The sequence below is a fragment of the Arachis hypogaea genome, chromosome 16, assembly GCF_003086295.3.
Source record: "Arachis hypogaea cultivar Tifrunner chromosome 16, arahy.Tifrunner.gnm2.J5K5, whole genome shotgun sequence".
Taxonomy (NCBI): domain Eukaryota; kingdom Viridiplantae; phylum Streptophyta; class Magnoliopsida; order Fabales; family Fabaceae; genus Arachis; species Arachis hypogaea.
In genome coordinates this window covers 138,384,534-138,405,425 of record NC_092051.1, presented here as the reverse complement: position 1 = coordinate 138,405,425, position 20,892 = coordinate 138,384,534, and the positions used below count along the sequence as shown (strand labels likewise).

General features: G+C 35.0%; 3 protein-coding genes, 1 long non-coding RNA gene and 1 other non-coding gene across 5 annotated transcripts; 4 read left to right on the top strand and 1 right to left on the bottom strand.

The window, feature by feature from the left end:
* Positions 1–226: 226 nt before the first annotated feature.
* Positions 227–328, top strand: LOC112759851 (U6 spliceosomal RNA). Its single transcript, XR_003180317.1, has one exon. It is a non-coding gene; the product is annotated as a U6 spliceosomal RNA (small nuclear RNA).
* On the top strand, positions 231–2,356 carry LOC114925440 (uncharacterized). Its single transcript, XR_003814599.2, has 4 exons — positions 231–390; positions 506–559; positions 717–773; positions 1,102–2,356. It is a non-coding gene; the product is annotated as an uncharacterized lncRNA (long non-coding RNA).
* A 479-nt stretch (positions 2,357–2,835) lies between these two features.
* Positions 2,836–3,309, bottom strand: LOC112757676 (uncharacterized). Its single transcript, XM_029293892.1, has one exon. It carries the CDS (start codon positions 3,307–3,309, stop codon positions 2,836–2,838), a length of 474 nt encoding a protein of 157 aa, XP_029149725.1.
* Positions 3,310–11,515: 8,206 nt separating this feature from the next.
* LOC112755241 (uncharacterized) lies at positions 11,516–14,158 on the top strand. The gene has a single exon (XM_025803205.3). The coding sequence runs from the start codon at positions 12,915–12,917 to the stop codon at positions 13,908–13,910; it is 996 nt and encodes a 331-aa protein (XP_025658990.1). The 5' UTR covers positions 11,516–12,914; the 3' UTR covers positions 13,911–14,158.
* Positions 14,159–16,306: 2,148 nt separating this feature from the next.
* Positions 16,307–19,719, top strand: LOC112755240 (cyclic nucleotide-gated ion channel 18-like). The gene is made up of 6 exons (XM_025803204.3): positions 16,307–17,046; positions 17,136–17,348; positions 17,439–17,752; positions 17,995–18,106; positions 18,208–18,444; positions 18,554–19,719. The coding sequence occupies exons 1-6, from the start codon at positions 16,576–16,578 to the stop codon at positions 19,277–19,279; spliced, it is 2,073 nt and encodes a 690-aa protein (XP_025658989.2). The 5' UTR covers positions 16,307–16,575; the 3' UTR covers positions 19,280–19,719.
* Positions 19,720–20,892: the final 1,173 nt, after the last annotated feature.

Sequence of the window (20,892 nt, the reverse complement as noted above, 5' to 3'; positions counted from 1 at the left end):
AGTTACTACTGTAGAGTTTTGGTCACCTTCTTCTTCATGTCCCAGCTCCCTCCCTGCGACTGTGTGAAAGAACTCCTTATGACCTCATGCAAACTGTGATGGAGATGTTAATCGTCCTCCATTTTCATGTTCAATTTCTCTTTCTCACTTGACTCAGTAAAGTCCCACATCGCTTAGGGTCACACGACTCTGACAGAATATATAGCAAAGGAAACACAAAAGGCTCGTCCCTTCGGGGACATCCGATAAAATTGGAACGATACAGAGAAGATTAGCATGGCCCTGCGCAAGGATGACACGCACAAATCGAGAAATGGTCCAAATTTTTTTCCCTCCACTACCCCTTTTTCTTCCTTCCTTGCAATCCCATTCCTTTCTCAAGTTTTCCAGGTAACTGTAACACTTCACTGTATAGTTTTTCATGTGGATTTAAGCCCCTGGTTTCATTATCAGGTTTAAGCCCCGGTTTAGCTCAATGACTCAAACTTACTGGTTTCATTATCAGGTTCGGCCAGATTTTGTGTGTTGGTAGCATGGTATATTGAATTATTGATTATAGGTATTTTTCACTTTGCTGACGGAGTTGTTTGTTTATATGTATTCAATGAATTTACATGCCCTCAATTGTTAGAGTAATTACTAATTAGCCATTACCAACTAGTTTTTATTTGTTCTGCTCAATATCATACAAATCACAATAATCATATGTGCAACAGATGATAAAGAAAGTTGGGTAATTTGATTTGGTGCAATTACATGAAAGGGAAACTGAGGTACTTTTCAGATCTTATCCTAATTGCAGTAAGCTCTTTTCTTCTTCCAGTTCATGAAGAATGATGACAATAAAAGAAAGGCCTTGGTTATAAATTTATAATGCATGTTCATGAATACTGTATTTGTAATTCACCCTCAACATTCAACAAGTAATAACAGCATCCATGTACTCTATATAAGATATTCAAAATTTATTACTAGAAAATAATTTATTTTTTACTATACTAATACAAATTTCTGCAAAATGAATCAGAAAATGCATAACTACTTTGATGTCCAGCTCAGGTCTCTGCCATTTGAATGCAATTCTCTTGATCTTTTCTGCAGTTCTCTGCCATTTGCATTCAGCTTCAAACAAAAATCAATGAGAGAATTGCGGCAGGGCATTTTCGCTTCAGCATCAACTGAGGCTATGATACTTCCTTTATAAAAGAATCTCCATCACCTTCCTGTTCTTCTACCGAATATCTTACCACAGACCCAAGTTTTGCATTACCCTTCTCAACACAATCTGTCAGCATACCCATCTCTTCATTTGGTGTTTGAGCCATAACATTCAGAAGACAACAGCAGAAGCAGTCATCTGGAACCATGCACAAATCCGAGAGTTGTTTACATATCTTCACAAAATCATCAGCTTTTATATAGCACTGGATCATTGATGTCAGAACAAGGATAGTAGACTCAATTCCGGATTCAATAATCTCATTCAACATCACCTCCGCCTCAATACAATTATACACGGTGATCATGGATGAATATGTCCAACTGTCAGGCTGTCAAGTCCCAGAACATTTCATGTCCCTGAAAATCCCAACACCTTCATCGACATGGTGAACATCAGTACACATCGCCAAAAGCACATTATAAAGAATCAAACTCATCTCAATTTCCTTATAAACACTTAGAGCATCATTAGTTCATCACTAAACTGTGCTCTAACATACACTTATAACAGATGCATAGCAGCATAGGTCATCAAATCCGGTGAGAACGCATTACTTATCATCTCTGAATATATATATATATATATATATATATTGCCAAGTTAGGCCTCACACCAAGTTCCTTCATTTCTTGGTACACACTCAAGCATCCATCATAGTTTCCCTACATTCCAATCATCTTAATCAATGCTGAGAATGTCACTGCATCAAGGCGCCACGCCTCCAGCTTCGCTCGATCATAGAGCTTCAGGGCCATGTCAGCACTGCCAGTGAGTGCATAAGCATACACCATAGCCGAACAGGTAAATTCCGTCCGGCTCGCACCCATAACCCGGCATCTTCTCAAACCAATCGACAGCCTTATCGGGCAAAGCATGGCACAGTTGATCAAAGTGGAGAAAGTAATGTTATTAGGCTGCACCTCTCTCTGAAGCATTTCATCAAACAGCTTCTCCGCAGCTTGGAAATCCATGCATTTCCTACACAGCCTGAGGGGGTAACGTTATTGAGAATCAATTCTAATTTAAATGTATAGAGTTATATTAAAATCAAATATTATGTGCATTATGTTAAATTTTATTAGTCTTTATGATAAGAGCCTAGCAAATATAAAAACAGAATGTGCATTCTAGTAAGTAATTTCTAATTTGGCTTTGACAACAGACTCAAACAAGGTTCGTTTTGTCATTTCATGTGTCCCTGCAATTTCAAATTTTAAAAATAGTTTTACCTACAACCCCAAGGACCATGGTGATGATAAAGCTTTAGTGACTACACTACAATGTTCTATTCAATATTAATCATTAGATTTGTTAGAATAATTTACTACACTACACTGAAGTCCAATTTTTTTAATTGGAACATTTTAAATGTGTTCCATTATATTGTTGTCTTTGTCTATAGCATGTTTTCCTTTTATATATATCAACGGAACCAATAAATAAATAAAATGTTTATTACGTAAAAAATAATACAAAATATGTTACCACACAGGCACACATAGCCTAACAATTTCTATTCAAGAATCATATCCTTCTCCATTTTGAGTCTTGCTAAGGTCAAAAATGAAATCAAGGATACATTCAAAAAATCTTTCGACTATTTTCACATGATATCACATCAATGAGAGACTATTATCCTTGCCATTGCCAAGGTCCATGGATGATTTTGTTGATGCTGGAAGAGAAGCAAAGCGATATGAAAAATTGCGGCTGTAACGTTCATGATCATCACCTTCGTAATGTTTTCCATCATCAAAGTTGAGGGAATAACTCAAGGGATCATAATGGAATGAACCTTTCTTTAACAATGTAGTTCTGGGAACATTCTTCTTCTTCAAACGACGAATAAACTTTTTCCATTTAGACCCAAACACCTTCTTAGACAATTCCTTTACTTTCTTCAGTTTTTTGGGCCGCGAATGCTGCTTCTTCTCCGATTTCTGCTCTTCTCCACACCGACGACCATATGCTGACGATGACGCTTTTGATCGAAAGCATGGGATCCAAAATAAACAACCTCTTTTGGTGAATATAATATCCTGCATGTCATCGTCAGCATAATTGGTTATCGGTGAGGACGAGGACATTTTGTGTAAAGAAAAAGAAAGAGAAAGGCTAGATACGAAAAAATGTGTGTGCAAGACCAATGAATTTTGCTCTCTTTCACACACACTTCTTTCCTATCACACCACTTTCTTTTTCTTTAACGTATAAAAGTATAAACTACTTTGTTTCGAGCATCTGATAATATATACGTGATTTTTTTTGGCATTACGAAAACAACGCTATAACAAATGGATTATTAATCTGTCACCAACTTGTTTTACAAATATCTGTTGACTGCTAGTTGTCTTGGACCAAGAGTAACTAAAAATATGTTATAAATATAATCTTCTAATTTGATTTAGTTACAGCTCATTTTTTGACTCCTTTATTTAATTTTCTAGAAGTAATCTAATTTTTATCATGACTAAAAATACTCTATCAAGTGGTGAGCATTCAAAAACAACCATTCATGTGATAGTCAAATAAATTGAATCATGCGAAGAGAACTGAAAGTTACACACATTTTGCTAAATGGAATTTGTAACTTGGTTATATTATGAGATCTATTCTTATTCATTATTAATATGTAAGTTTTGTGATAATTATATCTAATTAGATACTTCGTGTAAAAATGCTTTTATAAACGCTGCAGGGAGAGTATGGAACCTTATATGCATAGTGGTTGGTAGTCAAGTTCTGCCTCTACATATTCCTTCAAGCTAGCATTTATTCATCATTGGTACAACCCGAATTAAAATATTATTTATACATTAAAATCATTCATTAAAATTAGTCATTATGTATTTTTATATAAATATATGTAATTTAATTTATTTTTAATATGTATTCTACATTAATAATTGATTTTAATGTATGGTTAATATAATTGATTGTTGAGATATAATTGTATTAATTTGATAAATTTTCAGTCAAGTTCTCTTATTTCTCATGCAATTGAAAGGAAAAAAAAATTTTTGCTCTATATAATTTTTGCTATTTACATTCTATAATCGATCTAAGAAAACAGAATATTTTGACTGCCCAAACTAATCTTTTTCATCTTACAATTAACATATAAAAGAGTAAAAATACGTTGAACTAATCAAGAAAAAAGCAAATGTCTAAATTTAAAAGAACATAATCAAATTGAACAATTACATCAATGAAATAGTGACATAAACTATAATGGAATATAAAATTTTAGTAAGTGAATTATTGAGGACTTGTGAAAAAGAAGTAAGAGAATTAGTCTAAGACTTTTTCACAAGTATTGTAGAACCTGACTTACCAACAAAAAAAAAGTGAAAAGAAATTCAGAGAGAAGTAAGGAACAGAATTTGTCAGAGGAAAAAAAGAATATGGTTCTCTCTTATGCCTTTTTTTTACGTCCCTGATTTTGTAGATTACGTTCCACGTGTCTTTTCTCTCTAACTAATTCTTCATCATATGCTAACGACTTACCACTTTAAGTCTGACTATCATCTTTAATTGCCTCAACCCTCTTATTATTTTTCTTCCTAACAACATACTTTAACTAGGGAAGACAAATCTATTACTCAATTTTTTTAGTGGATGCCCATGGATATGGCTTCTCCTGTGTTGTGCCATCCAAATTATTTTGAGTAAATGGTTAAATTCATTTTTAAAAGATTATTTATTTTTTAAATTAGTTTTAAATTTTTTTAATTAAATTTATTTTTTAAAAATTTTAAATTAATTACGTTAGTCTTTCTATTATTTTTTTTATTAACGGTGCTAAAATTTGTTAATGTGACATGTTAAGTAATACTACAATACAAGAGTCTTAATTGACTATTAATATGATAAATTTATGAAATTAGATCAAATCAAAATTTCATTAAGAGAAGAACTTGAGGCATTGAAATCCCTCAATTTGAGGTTTATTTGATCTAATTTCATAAACTTATTATGTTAGTTGCCAATTAAGACTACTAGGTTTGTATTGTGGTGCACGTCACTTAATGTGTCACATCAACAAACTTTGACGTTATTAGCAATGGAAGTGATGGAAAGACTAAAATGACTAACTTAAAATCTTTGAAAGACGAATTTGATCAAAAATATCTTTCCGAAACTAATTTAAAAATGAGTGATCTTTTGGAGACTAATTAGACCATTTACTCGACAAAATTCTTACAAAAATACTATAGTAAAAAAATATTCTAAATTGAGAAAGTTGAAAAAATATGAAAATAAAAATCTAATTACATTTGAATTAAGTAATGGAACTCACATAAAAGTCATGAATTTAATAGTAATTAATTATTTATTTTATTTTATAAATCTTTTTATTTTAAAAGTTTTTTTTCGGTGGAAACTCAGGTGCAGTCGACTTTACGTGAAGTCGGTACTTGAAAGTCGTTAGATGATTTGACTGATTTGACTAAATTTTCATCTAACAACTCTCAGATATCAACTTCACGTGAAGTTGACTTTACCTGAGTTTTCATTTTTTTCTAGAGTTTCGATACTCTTCTATAGATCATCTATATTAAATTTTAATGAAATTGGATATAGCAATAAATAAATAATAAAAGTACCTTTATTTTTTTCATGTTTTCAACAAATATATTATATTAATTTATATATATATATATATATATATATATATATATATATAAATTATATTAAACAATTTTGAATTGACATAAAATTATTTGATAGTGTAATATTTACTTAAATTAGTACATTTTCATTTTGATCCCCCTCTCTCGTATATATATATAATTGTTATTATTATTATCATCATCATGAATGGCTATTATTGTGAGACTATGGATATTATGTTATTTTGTAACACTTAAATAAAAAAGTATTACTAAAATTAAGACAATATTTTTTATATTTCAAAAATATTTTTTAATTTAAAAATAAAAAATTAATTTAATTTTAATAATATTTTTTAAAGTGTTGTTAAAATTATATACTATAATAATTAGTATAATAACAATGGTGTCGTCTATGGTGAATGTAAGGGTTTGCTGGTTAAAGTGGTTAAGATAGACCAACCAATTTGAATTAGACATGTGAGTTCGTTTGATTTGAATGAGAGTAATTTGACTCACAGTAAATGAGGTAACAAGCAACGGTGAAATTTTTTGAATCTTTCTCTCTTTGCTTTTGACAATGTCTAGGCAAACAAATGACCCGACCCGACCCATTAATGTCTCAGTCCAACAGGTTGTCATCATGACCCGGATCTTACTCTAGACGTCCTCAGTGTTCTTCTTCATGCCCAATGCTGCAATGAACTGAAGACAGTGCCTCCACCTCCACCTCTGTTGTTTTCAGGATCGATGTGCTCCGCTGGCCTGGACTTCTTTGCTTAAAGCTTTCTGCCGTCACCTAACGTATTAGAATCTTGAGTAACAATATTGAAGAACTTGCAGATGAATATTAGAGAATGAGAGAAGAATGTAAACTTGATAGATTGAATATGATAGAATGAATATTAGGAAACTTTGTTTCTCCAAAGAGTAAAGTTATTATATATAGCATATACACAAGTCATCCCTGATTAGGGTAGAAAGACTAATCTACCCTCTAACTAATCATAATAGAATAGAAAATTAATTCACTACTCTAAATTAATTCACTACTCTAACACCCCCCTCAAACTGAGGTACTTGATCTGTCATGTACTCTTAGTTTGGTTCTAAATTTCTGAAATGCTGGCAAGGAGAGAGGTTTAGTTAGAGTATCTGCTATCTGATCTGTTGAAGGTATATGCACGACAAAAAGTTCTCTGCGGTTGACTAGATCCCTGATAAAGTGTAAGTCTAGCTCCAAGTGCTTGCACCTGCTATGAAGGACATGATTAGCAGCTAGAAGGCAAGTGGACTGGTTATCGCAGTAGATGGTAGGTGAGATTTTTTGAGGAATGTGCAGCTCCCCGAGCAACTGTTGAAGAGACATAATTTCAGTTTGTGCAGCAGCTATAGATCTGTATTCTGCTTCAGTACTGCTTCTGTTGAGTTTGGTTTGTTTATTACTTTTTCAGGAGACTAGATTGTTGCCAAGACACACAAAAGCCTGTACTAGATTTTCTGTCATCTAAGTCACCACCCCAATCAGAATCTGCAAAGGAAAGTAAGCAAAAATCAGTAGCTTTTGTGAAGAATAAGCCATGATTCAAAGTTCCTTTCAAATATCTCAAAATTCGTTTCACACACTTCCAATGGTGTAGTGTAGGTTGGTGCATATATTGAGATACTTTATTAACCGAATATGATAAATCTGGCCTAGTAAGAGTTAAATATTGTAAGCCACCTACGATTGACCTATAAAGTTTTGGATTATCAAAGAATTCTGAGTCATTAGCAGACATCTTAAGACTAGATATCATAGGAGTAGGCATGGGACTTGAGTCTTCCATAGCTGATCTTTTTAATAATTCTGATGCATACTTAGATTGAGTAATTAACAAATTTTCTTCTGGCAAATAATTTACTTCCAGGCCCAAGAAAAAGCTGAATTGTCCCAAATCTTTCAAAGAAAAAATTTTATTGAGATCAGATATGAGAGTATTAATTTCATTCATATTATTACCAGTTACGATAATATCATCAACATACACAATTAAGTAATAACAGAAGAGGAAGTATATTTAATAAACAAAGAAATATCAGATTTAGCATTCTTAAATTCAAATTTGGCTAAGGTTTTGGCCAAGGTATTGAACCAAGCTCGTGGAGCTTACTTCAAACCATAGAGAGCCTTGTTTAGACAGCAAAATAAGGATGAATTTGAATGAGAGTAACCTAGTGGTTGGGCCATATAGACAGTTTCGTCTAGTTTACCATTGAGAAACGCATTATTAAAGTCAAATTGTCGTAATGGCCAACCTAAAGAGATAGCAATACTAAAAATAACCCGAACTGTACTAGGCCTCACAACCGGGCTATAAACCTGCTCATAATCTATTCCCTCTGTTTGATGAAAGTCTTTACCAACTAGCCTAGCTTTGTATCTTAGAATGTTTCCAAATTGATCCTTTTTAATGGCAAAAACCCATTTGCTTCCTATGATGGTAGCATTTGGGGTGGTTCTTTGAGAGTCCATATTTGACACTTCATAAGTGCTTGAAATTCAATATCCATGGCTTGTTTCCAGTGTGGAGAGGCTAGAGCTTGAGCTACAGTCTTAGGGATGTTGTGTATCAAATCAGTGGTTGTAGGTTTGGAAGTAGTTGTGGTAGCTAAAGCTCTAAGTTTAGTAATTTCAGATTTTGATCGAGTTACCATGGCATGAGTGTTATTGGGTGGGGATGGAGTCAGAGAGATAGGGGGTAAGACAATGTCAATGTCCCCAATTGGTATAGAAGAATCTGATGTACTAGAAGCTGAATATGGAGTTGTGTTACTGGATAAAGTGTTTGATGTAGATGTACGAGTGGATGGACAAGTGTTAGGTTGTTCTAAATGAGGGGGTTGACCAAGAGATTGATGGGACGATGTACTAGTTGAAGGGGAAAGAGGAAGGGAGGCTGTATTAGTTGGTGGAGTAATATAAAAAATAGGATTCTCAGCCAATGCTACAAATTCAGACTTATTAGAAGAGGAATCAGACTTAGAAAACATAATACTATAGAAAAACACAGATTCATTAAAATTAACATGTCTTGCTAAGTATATTTTTCCATTTTTTGCCATACACCTATAGCCTTTGTGATTAGCATCATACCCTAAAAACAAACATTGTTCTGATTTATATGCAAACTTTACCTTATTATATGGTCTTAAAAAAGGGTAACATGCACAACCAAAAATTTTAAAGAAATTATAGTCTGGTTTTTGATTTAACAGTATCTCAAAAGGACTTTTATCTTGCAATACCTTCATAGGGAGTCTATTGATGATATAAGCTGCACTAATAAAGGCATCTTTTCAGAAAGTCATGGGTAAGGAAGCTGTGGCAAGTAAAGAGAGGCCCATCTCTGTGATGTGCCTATGTTTTCTTTCCACACTGCCTTGTTGATAATGCGTGTAACTACAAGATTGTCTGTGCAAAATGCCTTCTGATGCCAAGAATAAATTAAAATCTTTTGAAAGAAATTCCATACCTTTATCCGATTGTAGTGCTTTGATTTTGTGACCACTTTGCTTCTCCATAAAAGCTTTATAAGTTTGAATGCAACGAATGCTTGTGATTTGTTAGTTAGAAAATAAAGACAAGTATATTTTGTATATGCATCAACAAAACATATATAGTATCGAAATCTATTTCTAGAGTTCATGGGGCTGGTCCCCAAATGTCTACAAAAACAAGTTGTAAGGGCTGTGTATAGGAAGTTTCAGAAGCAGGAAAATGTAAGCAATGCATCTTTGCCATAGAACATATTTCACATACATGTTAAAATTTAGTAGCAGAACCAGAAAAATTAAAAGTTTGATTAAGAACAGTAAGAACAGTTTGAATAGCACTATGACCTAACCTCTTGTGCCATAATTGCACATCTTTATTTTTATTTGCCGGAGAATTAAAGGCCGGATCCAAACATGAGTCTAATACATGTGAATTACTAAAATCAGAAATAGGCACAATATTGATTACAGTGGATTTAGTTTGAGGCTGCTGAAGAGTAGCATTATTACAAACAATTTCAGAACTAGTAGTCAAAGATCTTGGGATCCTAAGGTTATCTAAGGTATAAATCACATTTCTAGCATTGCCTTGTAGGAGTAGGTTCTTGGTATCCTGGTCACGAATTAAGCAAACATCAGGCCAGAATTCAAAATAAACATGGTTATCAAAGGCAAATTTTGAAACACTTAATAGATTCTGCGTAATTTGAGGAACATGAAGAAGATCATTCAGACAATAAGCAATGTTAGTGGAAGGGTCAAAAAGAATAGAGGAACCTGAAGAAGAGATCGGTATACCTGCCCCTTTACCTACATAAAGCTGGTCTGAATTAAGATTCGTGGAAGAGGCAGTGAGTAAATTATTGGAGTCTGGGGTAATGTGGTGACTTGCTCCTGAATCTGGGAACCAAGAAGCTTCACTAACGAATGATGGTGTAGAAATATAAGCTCTTGGTTGATGAAAGGTGGAAGACGGAGGTGGTGGCTGGGAATTTCCATGTGGTATCTGAAGTTGATTAGAGGAATTAGCCACATTTGGTTGAAAAGACGTATCAAATCGATGATAACAATTCCAAACCACATGGCCAGAACGACTGCATAGTTGACATTAGGGTCTTTGATTCGTGAATCCAAACCTCCCACCTCCTCGAAAGCCTCTTCCACTTCTACCTCTTCTCGCTCCTCCTCCTCTATTGAAGTTGAAGGGTTGAGTGAAGTTGGCCATCGGCATAGTTATTCCAGGATTCTTGTGTCTGTCAAGCATATTTTCAAATGCCAAAAGGAAAGATTCAGCCTCTACAACCTTGAAGGAGCCCAATCTTGACATTACCGAAGTGTTGTAGACAGTATACTCATCTGGGAGACCATCAAGAATAGCTTAAATATGGTCATCCTCATGAACTTGATAGCCAATTGCAAATAGAGAATCTACTAGTTTTCGAATTTGAGCAAGATAATCAGGTACGGTGCCCGTCTTCTTCACGGACTTGAGCTGCGATTTGAGGCTCTGAACGCGAGCTGAGGATGCGGCGGTGAAGTAATCATCAATCTTTTCCCAAACTAGATGAAATCTGGTGAGATGTATGACCTTGCTTTTGAAGTTAGTGGTCATGGATGCCACGATCCAAGTAGTGAGGTTTAGGTTTCGGAGATGCCATTTCTTGAAGTCCGCCGATTCGGTAGCGGTTTTCTTTGCCTCATCTGTAACAAATTGAGGAGGAATCTTCGCTGGGTTTAAGTGATCTTCCAAATCGAGACTTTGTCTTCATTCAATTTGTCAGCTATGACAGTGAGGGGTTTTTTGGTGGTGGAGTCGTTGAGCTCGATTTCCATGGTGAAACGAAAAAAAAAATTCAAGAACCTAAACTCTTGATACCATATTAGAATCTTGAGTAACAAGATTGAAGAACTTGCAAATGAATATTAGAGAATGAGAGAAGAAGGTAAACTTGATAGATTGAATATGATAGAGTGAATATTAGAAAACTATGTTTCTCCAAAGAGTAAAGTTATTGGATTTGGATCCTCTAAAGTTTGAATTTCACTTTAGAGAGAAAAGTGTGATCTTTCACCATTGATTTTATAGGTGGGACCAATAATAAATATGAAAGAGAAACTATTCAAGGGTAGAAAATCACACTTTACTCTCTAAAGTGAAATTCAAACTTTAGAGAATCCAAATCCAAAGTTATTATATATAGCATATACACAAGTCATCCCTGATTAGGGTAGAAAGACTAATCTACCCTCTAACTAATCATAATAGAATAGAAAATTAATTCACTACTCTAAATTAATTCACTACTCTAACAGCTTGGTTTGGGGTACTCCTTTCCTTTGTCACGCTGGCCTCATGCGATGGCCTTCGCCGATTTCCTTCCACCGTTCTTGGAAGTTGTTGGGTTGGTTTGCCTCTTGGTTTCTTCGAAGGTCAAGAAGAAGATTCAGATGCCATCGCCGCCCTCAGTTCCTTCGATCTAGATCCCGCTGAAGATAATGTCGTCGCTTCTGGGCCACTCCCTTCCTTGCTTACCGTTGCTGCACCGTCCAATCCTTCTCATCGCGTTTTCTAGGATCATATCCATGGATGTGGCGGCTACGTCGTGCTCTCTATAGCCATCGATCTCAGTGCCTCTATAGTTGCCCTGTGATACCTCCTGCGACGGTGCTGCTTCCTGCCACAGTGCTGCTTCCCACGACGGTGATGTTGCCAGCCGGCGATCATTTTGTTTTTCAGTATTCTTTTTTGGCCTTGCATTTATCCACAGTAAACTTTACACATTTACGACATTTCATATTCGCCTAATTACACATTAATGCATAACAGCCATCTATCCTCACTTAACCCATTTGCCACACGTCATTCCTTCAATGGCTGGTCAACTTCTTAGTCACCCTTAACCACCCATTATTGAGACTCCACCTAATATTCCAACCTTTCTTTTATTTTATTAACATTATCACATGAATGTTGACTAAAGGCACAGTAAGAGAAATAATCTGAACCATCAAAACTCCCCCAACGTTCCAGCGTCACATAATATAAAAAAAAAATGAGAAATGTCAGAAAATTATTAAAAAAAAAAATTTTAAGATGAATATTTTTATTAAAATTTAATTAAAATTTAATTATTAAAAAAAAGTATATAATTTTATATTATTAATTATAATCTTATATTATTAAAAATATTAATAATAATTAATTAATATACAAATCACAAAATATATTAATAATTTCTTAGCATTATTGTTATCAAAATTATTATTTTTACATCATAAAGTTATTAGTATTTAAAAATATAAAATAATAAAAAATTAAATTAATAAATAATAATAAAAAATAAAAAATTCGAATGTTTTTCTTATATTTTTATAGCGAAATTTCGTGTTGAGTGTTGACTAACTTTATAATCCGCGCAAGTCAACTTCTTCGTACTTACACAATTTCATAAAACCCAAATAAGGCTTCAAAAACCAGAGACCCTTTAACCTAAACTCCATTTAACTTGAGAGAAGAAAAGCCTCATAGCTATTGGAAGGAGATGGAGAGTATTATAAGTAACCAAATATTATTGAAAGAGAAACTTGGATTCTTTGGGATCCTCAAAGAAGCTGCGAAAATCCCTTTCAAAAATCTCAATTTCATCATCTTCACCTGCCTCACTTTGCTTCCTCTGCTTTACTCTCTATCCATCTACGAAAGCATGTTTACGCAAACAATAATCGAAGCTGCCAAAGTGTTGCGGGAAGAAGCTGAAGCTCAAGCTAAAATGGAAAGTGATTGCATACTCTGCTCTCACCTGAGTTGGGTTGAGTGGACACATGTAACCAATCTTGATTATTTAATTGGCAAAATTTCTCAGAAACTAGTGATTCTGGTTCTGTCCCACATAGGAATCCTCCATTTGTGCGACCTAATCAGCACAATCGCCACGGTGAATTCATCGTCGCTACTTTATGCAGGGCACAAGGCGGATTCATCTCTTAAAGAAATGTTCACCAAACATGTCATGGACGCAAGGCTTAAAGGACCTCTGATCACTTCAATCTACGCTATGCTTTTCGCCTCGGTGTCCTTGCTGGGGCTATTTTCATTGCTGTTATATGTTTATGTTATGGGCGCTACTTCTCCTTTGTTCATGATCATATTCTTGATTATGTTTGTTGCAATGCTGGGGAAATATCTGGAGTGGCTCGCTGTTTGGGACATGGGCGTTGTGATTTCGATCTTGGAAGAGAAAGAAGGCGACGTGGCAATTGTGATCTCATCATATCTTAGCGGAGATAATCGCCGAACTGGAATCTTCTTGATGGCTGGCTTTGTTCTTTGGAGAGTAATCTTGCGAGTAATGTATGTATTCTTAGCTTTGAATGGTGGAGGAAGTAAAATTTGGGTTTTGGTAGTTCATGTTGTGTTGTTTGGCTTCACAAATGTCTTCAAGTGGGTATGCTTTGTAGTTTACTATGTTGATTGTAAGAAAATAAGATCCAAGAAAGAGGTGTCTCTGGTACGAGGTGATGGAGTATTGTCTGTTTAATTAACATCACCCACTCTATACATTGTCAAAAATGCTAGAAGGTTATCAAAATCTAATGTTTTTGGTCATCAATTAACTATCATTTAAAAATATAGGCTAAAGTATGTTATTAGATTACTAAACTAAAAGAATTTGTGATAATCCTCTAACATTTCTCATGCATTATATGTCATGTACTCATGTTTGAATCAATTTTGTAATCTGTAAAACTGTTTAAACTTTACAATGCTATAATTTTTTTTCTGGTATTACAATGCTTTGATTTATAGTATGCAATTTGCTAATCCCTTGCTTTAATTTCCTCTGATTTTATCATTCTCTAAATACTTATGGTTAGCTTGTGGGCGTACAAGCAGGGAAAAAATGACAAAAGAAAAATAAGAAACAAAGAGTGTGCAGGTTAAAACATTTAATTTAGGAAAAAATCAATTACAAGGACAAATAAGATAGGTTAGTTAGAGTATATGATCAATATAGGGCTTGAACCAAGCCGAACACGAGCTTCGCATGGATCAGTATTAGGTTGGTAAATTATTAAATATCCAATATTATGTTAGTATTGCTACAACATACCAGTCTTTTTAGCATACAAGTCATACAAGTCACTTACATAACGCGCGCGTAAAATCACGTTTGTTCCTCTTTATATCCTGCGTTCCTCCTCCTCCTCTTCCTTCTTCTTCTTCTCTTTCTTCTTTGCGTTTTTTCTTCTTTTTCTTCGCGTGTTTCACCTTTATTGTCATTTTTTTTATTACTGTTGTTGTTGCTGCATTTTTTTCTCTCCTCCCCTTTCTATTGATTTAAAGTAGCGATGTATGTAAATTCAATAGTCAGTGTTGTTTAAAAAATTCAATAGTCAATAAGTTTAAAAAATTAGAAATGTATTATTATTGATGAGTATGATTATCTTTGTTGTTTCGTTTGTTTCTCCTTCTTTGCGTTTGAATAATCTGAGCTGTTTCCTTAGCCTTCATCTGCGGCAATAAGTAGGCATTTCAATGTTAGTTCCAAGCTCCTGGCCTGTCCGTAGCATCTTGAAAAGAATTTTAAAATGTGAAGATCTTAGATGGTTAAGGAAAATATCATTGTGGCAATTTTTCTTACAATTTAGGTATAGATACTAGTGTTATATGTGGGAAATGCTTAAGTTGGTTCTGAATTCATGCAAAAGGATTTTTGAGGAACAGCTTTACTTTTATGTTTGGACATTTTCAATTTTCTTCAAGATTTAACGTCTGTACAATTTTTAACTAAATAATGCAATGAAATTTTCTCTTTGAAATCTCCTAGAGAAAACCTCTTCTCCCCTGTTGTTCTTTATGCATCAAAGTGGGAAGTGAGAACTAATAACATTGATCGAAGCCCCGGATCTTCCTTTTTTAGATCTCAAGCATTTTGGATTGCAATGTCAACATGCTAAGTTGCATGACATTAATATTCCTTTTTAAGGTGAATTACATTGGTTATTCATTATCATTTAGCTTCTCAATCATGCTTCTTGATAAATGGTAATAAAAGCCAGAATAAAGTGGACATCCTTTGATGAAACTATCTTCGTGACCATGTATCATATTGGTCTGTGGTTTCTTAAATCCTAACAAGAATCTTAGAAGTAACGCTGGGTAGATTCCGTGTCATTGATGATCTTTCATGCTGTATTTATTTAAATTTTTATGTAAAATTTATCATTTTTCTTAGTTCTATAGAAAATATTTTATTTAAATTATAAGAAGAATGATAAATAAATGTATTAATGCATTTACGTTAATTTTGATTTTGTTCTTGTGTAGTTTGTATTTTTCAGATTATCGATCTTATTATTGTACTGCTGTCATATAAGACATTTCGTTAATTATTTAACTTTGACTTCACGCTGAGACGACTATATTAAAGTTAAATGAAACTTTTTTTGGATTCAAATAGAACATTTTAAACCTTAAGGACTAAAACATGATTACGCCCAAACATATAGGACCAATTAGTACTTTACCCTAATTTTAATTAAAAAGTGACATTAGAACACTTGTTAATAAGACAATTTAAAAGATTTTTCTTTTAGTCATTTTGCAGTTAATAAAATTATGGAATAACCTTCTAAAACACTAAAAAATATGTTGCAAGTATATAAATTTAATTTCATTTCCACTGTAACATAAAAATAAATAAATAAATAATATTATAGAAAGATGTCACAAATACTTACCCAATGATAGTGCATGGAAAGAACAACGATAATTTTTGAGAACCAAATAATTAAAAAAACAAAAATGCCAATTTTTAGTAAGCAGCAGCAAAAAAGTTGAAAGATAATGGACGTTGTGTTGTCTTGTCTAGTCTCTTCCATTCTATGAAGCAATATGCATGCAACATGTTCATGTATTCCCCTACGTTCGCGCAATTCCTCTAGTTCCCCGCATTTTATTTCTCAACGTTAAAAAATAGCCCCTACCACATCATCACCACCATTTTTCCCATTCTCTCTTCCCCCAATAATCCTCATTCCCTTCTTCTTCTTCCTCCTCCTCCTCCTCTTAGCTTGTTCTCTACCATATCAAATTAATCCCATTTCTCTCTCAATATCGCTCCATTGCTTCATCAGTAACTATACTCCCGGCGCTTAAGGTTGGCCAGCGGAATCCGTTAACCCCGGAATCCGCCATGGAAGATGTATAGAATAATTTCGACGCCGGCGTCAAAGTTCCGCCAGTTCGGGCGACTCCGATCAAGAACTAGAAACACCGCCAACTCTGACGAGGAGAACGCATTCCAGATCCTATGGCGCTACCAGATCCTAGACCCGGACAGCGACATAGTTGCGTATTGGAACAGGGTGTTCCTCGTGGCAAGTCTCCTCGCGCTCTTCGTGGACCCTCTTTACTTCTTCCTCCCCACGGTGGGTGGCACCGCTTGCCTCAAGGCGGACCCCAGACTCAGCATCATCGTCACCATTATGCGAACCTTTGCCGATCTCTTCTACATCCTCCACATGGTCTTGAAGTTCCGCACCGCCTTCGTCGCCCCCAATTCTAGAGTCTTCGGCCGTGGTGACCTTGTCATGGACCCTCACGAAATCGCCATGCGCTACTTGAAGTCCGATTTTGTTATCGACCTTGCCGCCACTATTCCTTTGCCCCAGGCATGTCAATTTTCTTTTTTCTTTATAATATAACCCATGCTAACCACTTTTCAGAGCTTCATTTATTTTCTTTTGGTCACACAATGCAGATTGTGATTTGGTTGGTGATTCCAGCAAGTAGTTCTTCAACCACGGATCATGCCAACAACACTCTTGCACTCTTTGTTCTAATTCAGTATATTCCCAGGCTCTTTCTTATCTTTCCTTTGAACCAGCGTATCACGAAAACCACTGGCGTTATTGCCAAAACCCCCTGGATTGCAGCCGCATACAATCTTCTTCTCTACATGCTAGCTAGTCATGTAAGATCACCAGTGAAATGATTAAAGCATGCACCTCTTTCTTTTTGATAATTTAATAATTTTGTTGTTGAAACATGAAATGTGAAACAGATTACAGGAGCAACGTGGTATCTGTCCTCAATTGGGAGACAATTCAACTGCTGGAAAGCAGAGTGCGAAAGAGAGAACAGATCAAAAACCATAACTTGCTTGCCTACTTTTCTTGATTGTAACAGTGTGAGTTCACCTGCAAGGCAACACTGGCTAAATGTCACTCAAGTTATTAACAGATGCGATCCCAAGGCCAAGCTCAACGTCAAGTATAAGTTTGGCATGTTTGCAGATGCTTTTCTCAATGATGTTGTTACTACTAACTTTGTGGAAAGATACTTCTATTGTCTTTGGTGGGGATTAAGAAATTTAAGGTATGCTGCTGCTATATTTTGCTACTATTGCAAACTCAAGTTTATATCAACCAAAATGCTAAAACATAACTAATTTTTGTTACTCCCACCTACCTAAGGATCCATAAAAGTGTATTTATGTGGATGAAAATGTCTAAATTCTAGTATTTGTCTTTATAGCAAAAATCTTTTGAAGTTTAACAATTTTTGCTAATGATTATCACTTTTAACTTTCAGTCTGTCCTATTTTTTTTTTTCCTTAGCTCGTATGGACAGAATTTGGACACAACCACATACCTCCCAGAGACATTTTTCTGCATCTTCTTATGTCTTGCTGGATTAATTCTCTTTTGTCTTTTGATTGGAAACATGCAGGTAAGAAAACCATCCAGTTTTTCATGCATTCTTTATTAGTCCATATATATTTTTTGCTACCTGAAAATAAGATGCAAGTTCTTTTGTGCTCCATTGTTTAGACATACTTGCAATCAATGTCAGTTAGACTTGAAGAATGGAGGATTAGGAAGAATGACACTGAGCAATGGATGAGACATCGCCAATTGCCTCCAGACTTGCAGGAACGCGTTCGTCGCTTTGTTCAGTATAAATGGCTTGCCACCAGAGGAGTGAATGAAGAGTCCATACTACTTGATCTACCTTTGGATCTCCGTCGTGAAATTCAACACCACTTGTGCCTTTCTCTTGTTCGACGTGTATGTATTTTCTCTTTTCTCAACCAATGTGTGTCATACATAGTATACAGAGTAAGATTGTTTTAATTGCATCATATTGATTCCATTTTTCTTTAATTTGTATCCATAGGTCCCTTTCTTCTCACAAATGGATGACCAGCTCCTTGATGCAATCTGTGAACGGCTGGTGTCATCATTAAGCACAGAAGGCACATATATATTCCGAGAGGGAGATCCCGTGGACGAAATGTTGTTCATAATAAGAGGACAATTGGAGAGCTCCACAACCAATGGAGGAAGGTCTGGTTTCTACAATTCCATCACACTTAGGCCCGGCGACTTTTGCGGCGAGGAGCTGTTGACATGGGCCTTAATGCCAAATTCCACCCTCAACCTGCCTTCCTCTACTCGAACTGTAAAAGCTTTATCAGAAGTCGAGGCTTTTGCATTGGAAGCAGAGGATCTAAAGTTCGTGGCCAGTCAATTCAAGCGGCTTCATAGCAAGAAACTCCAGCACGCGTTTAGGTACTACTCCCAGCAATGGAGGACATGGGCTTCTTGTTTCATACAGGCGGCATGGCGAAAGTATCAGAAGAGGAAAGCGGCGAGGGAGTTGTCTTTGAAGGAGGGACACTTTTACATGTCTCTCCCTGAGAAGGACAGAGAAATGGATCAAAGTGGAGGATCATCATCATCTCCAGGGAATGTGAGAAAGGTTCAGAACATTAGTACAACCATTTTGGCTTCAAGGTTTGCGACTAATACAAGGAAAGCTAAGCTTCGTGGCAGTGATCCTGTGCCACAGTTGTTCAAGCCTGATGAACCTGACTTCTCTGTAGATCGTGAGGAAGTTTAGGTTAGATTTGGATTTTATCTGAGTTAGAAGAAAGATATCTATTTCAATCTCCACAACCAAAAAGGTTTTTGTTTGGTCTCAAAGATGCCAAGTATCCAAACACAGCTAGCAATAGCATGTGCTGAAAAAAAAAGGAAAAAGAAAAAGAAAAGACAGTTTTAACTTGATTCTATATAGGAAGTTTTATGACTTGGATATATAGAAGGTATATACAAATAGATTAGTATCGGTGATCAAAATTCACAGTCCTAGTTCTTCTTTGTCTTGAATGATGAATCTACTTGCATCTTCTTCATAACATATTGGCGTTAGGTCACTAGACACCAGCCAGAAACATGAATGCACTTAGACTATGTATCGTATTGATTCTTTTGTTGCCATATCATCATACTTGGACATGATTTGGTTTATTTCTACATTTGTCAGAAGCTTTTTAGTGATGCTTGTAAGATTTTTTAGTAAAGTTCATTATATTAATTGTAGACAGTAATGTTGTAGAATATATAAAATTCACTTTGTAAATTATCAACCGAAGTATAAGAATGTAGAGATTTGCATAAGCCTTAAAAGGACTATGTTAAACTATACTAAACGTTACATGGTCTAGTTGGTTTAATTTGCATAATCATGACGTTTTCGAAGTTGAGAAATTATCCTTAAGGGTGTTCTCTGGAAGTAAGCGCTTGAATATGGTGTAAATGAAAAATAAACTTACATGTTATTGGATCATTTAGATGTAAGGTAGTTTAAAGGAGAATTTATCTTCATAGGACTTAATTGAATGAGGTAAAGTAAATGTGATGAAGGGTGCCAGGGGGCCAAGAAGCATATGAAGAGAAGCCACAAAAGTTGTCATGGCAAATTGCCCTTTCAATTTGTAGTAGTAACATAGACTCGTAACTTAGTTGAAGAGAAAGTATTTAGAATTTGAACATTAAATGTGTTAAACAAGTTTGAGACATAGACTGACATCACCTTCTTTCTGTTCATCACCGTCTTCCTAGTGCATTCGTTCAGTTAGGAACTTAGAATTATCTGTACCGCTGGAGTTCCTTTCCTACCCAATATATAGTAGCTATATATCACTGTTCTTTCGCCGCCCAATTGCTTATCTCAAATCAACCACATATCCACATTAGTGACCATGTACTAAATAAATAAATAGACATCGTATAGGAGAAAATAGAATCGTAATAACGTAGAAATATATGTTAAATACATACTATTTTAGTGTTTCTATTTAACCATTTAATTTTGTAAGATATAATGCATGATAAAAAAATTCAAACGTTTTTAAAATAAGACTGCACCTGCACATACTGTTTAGGCTATAAATAATAAAAATACATTTTTTAAGAGAGGACTAAGTGTTGCAATAAATCAATAATCAGAATTATGTTAGTGGAAATGTGGAATACATACATTCACCAGCAATTATAAATTGGCATCACCATCTTTTGTTCATCACCAGCTTCTACCTTATGCATTTCCTTCCTACCCAACAATGGCAGCATCATTGCTGCTGTCCTTTTAATTTGCATGCTTCCAGCAGCTAATTACTGCGCCTATCACAAATCAACCATGCATCCATATAGATAACCTCTCGAACTTAA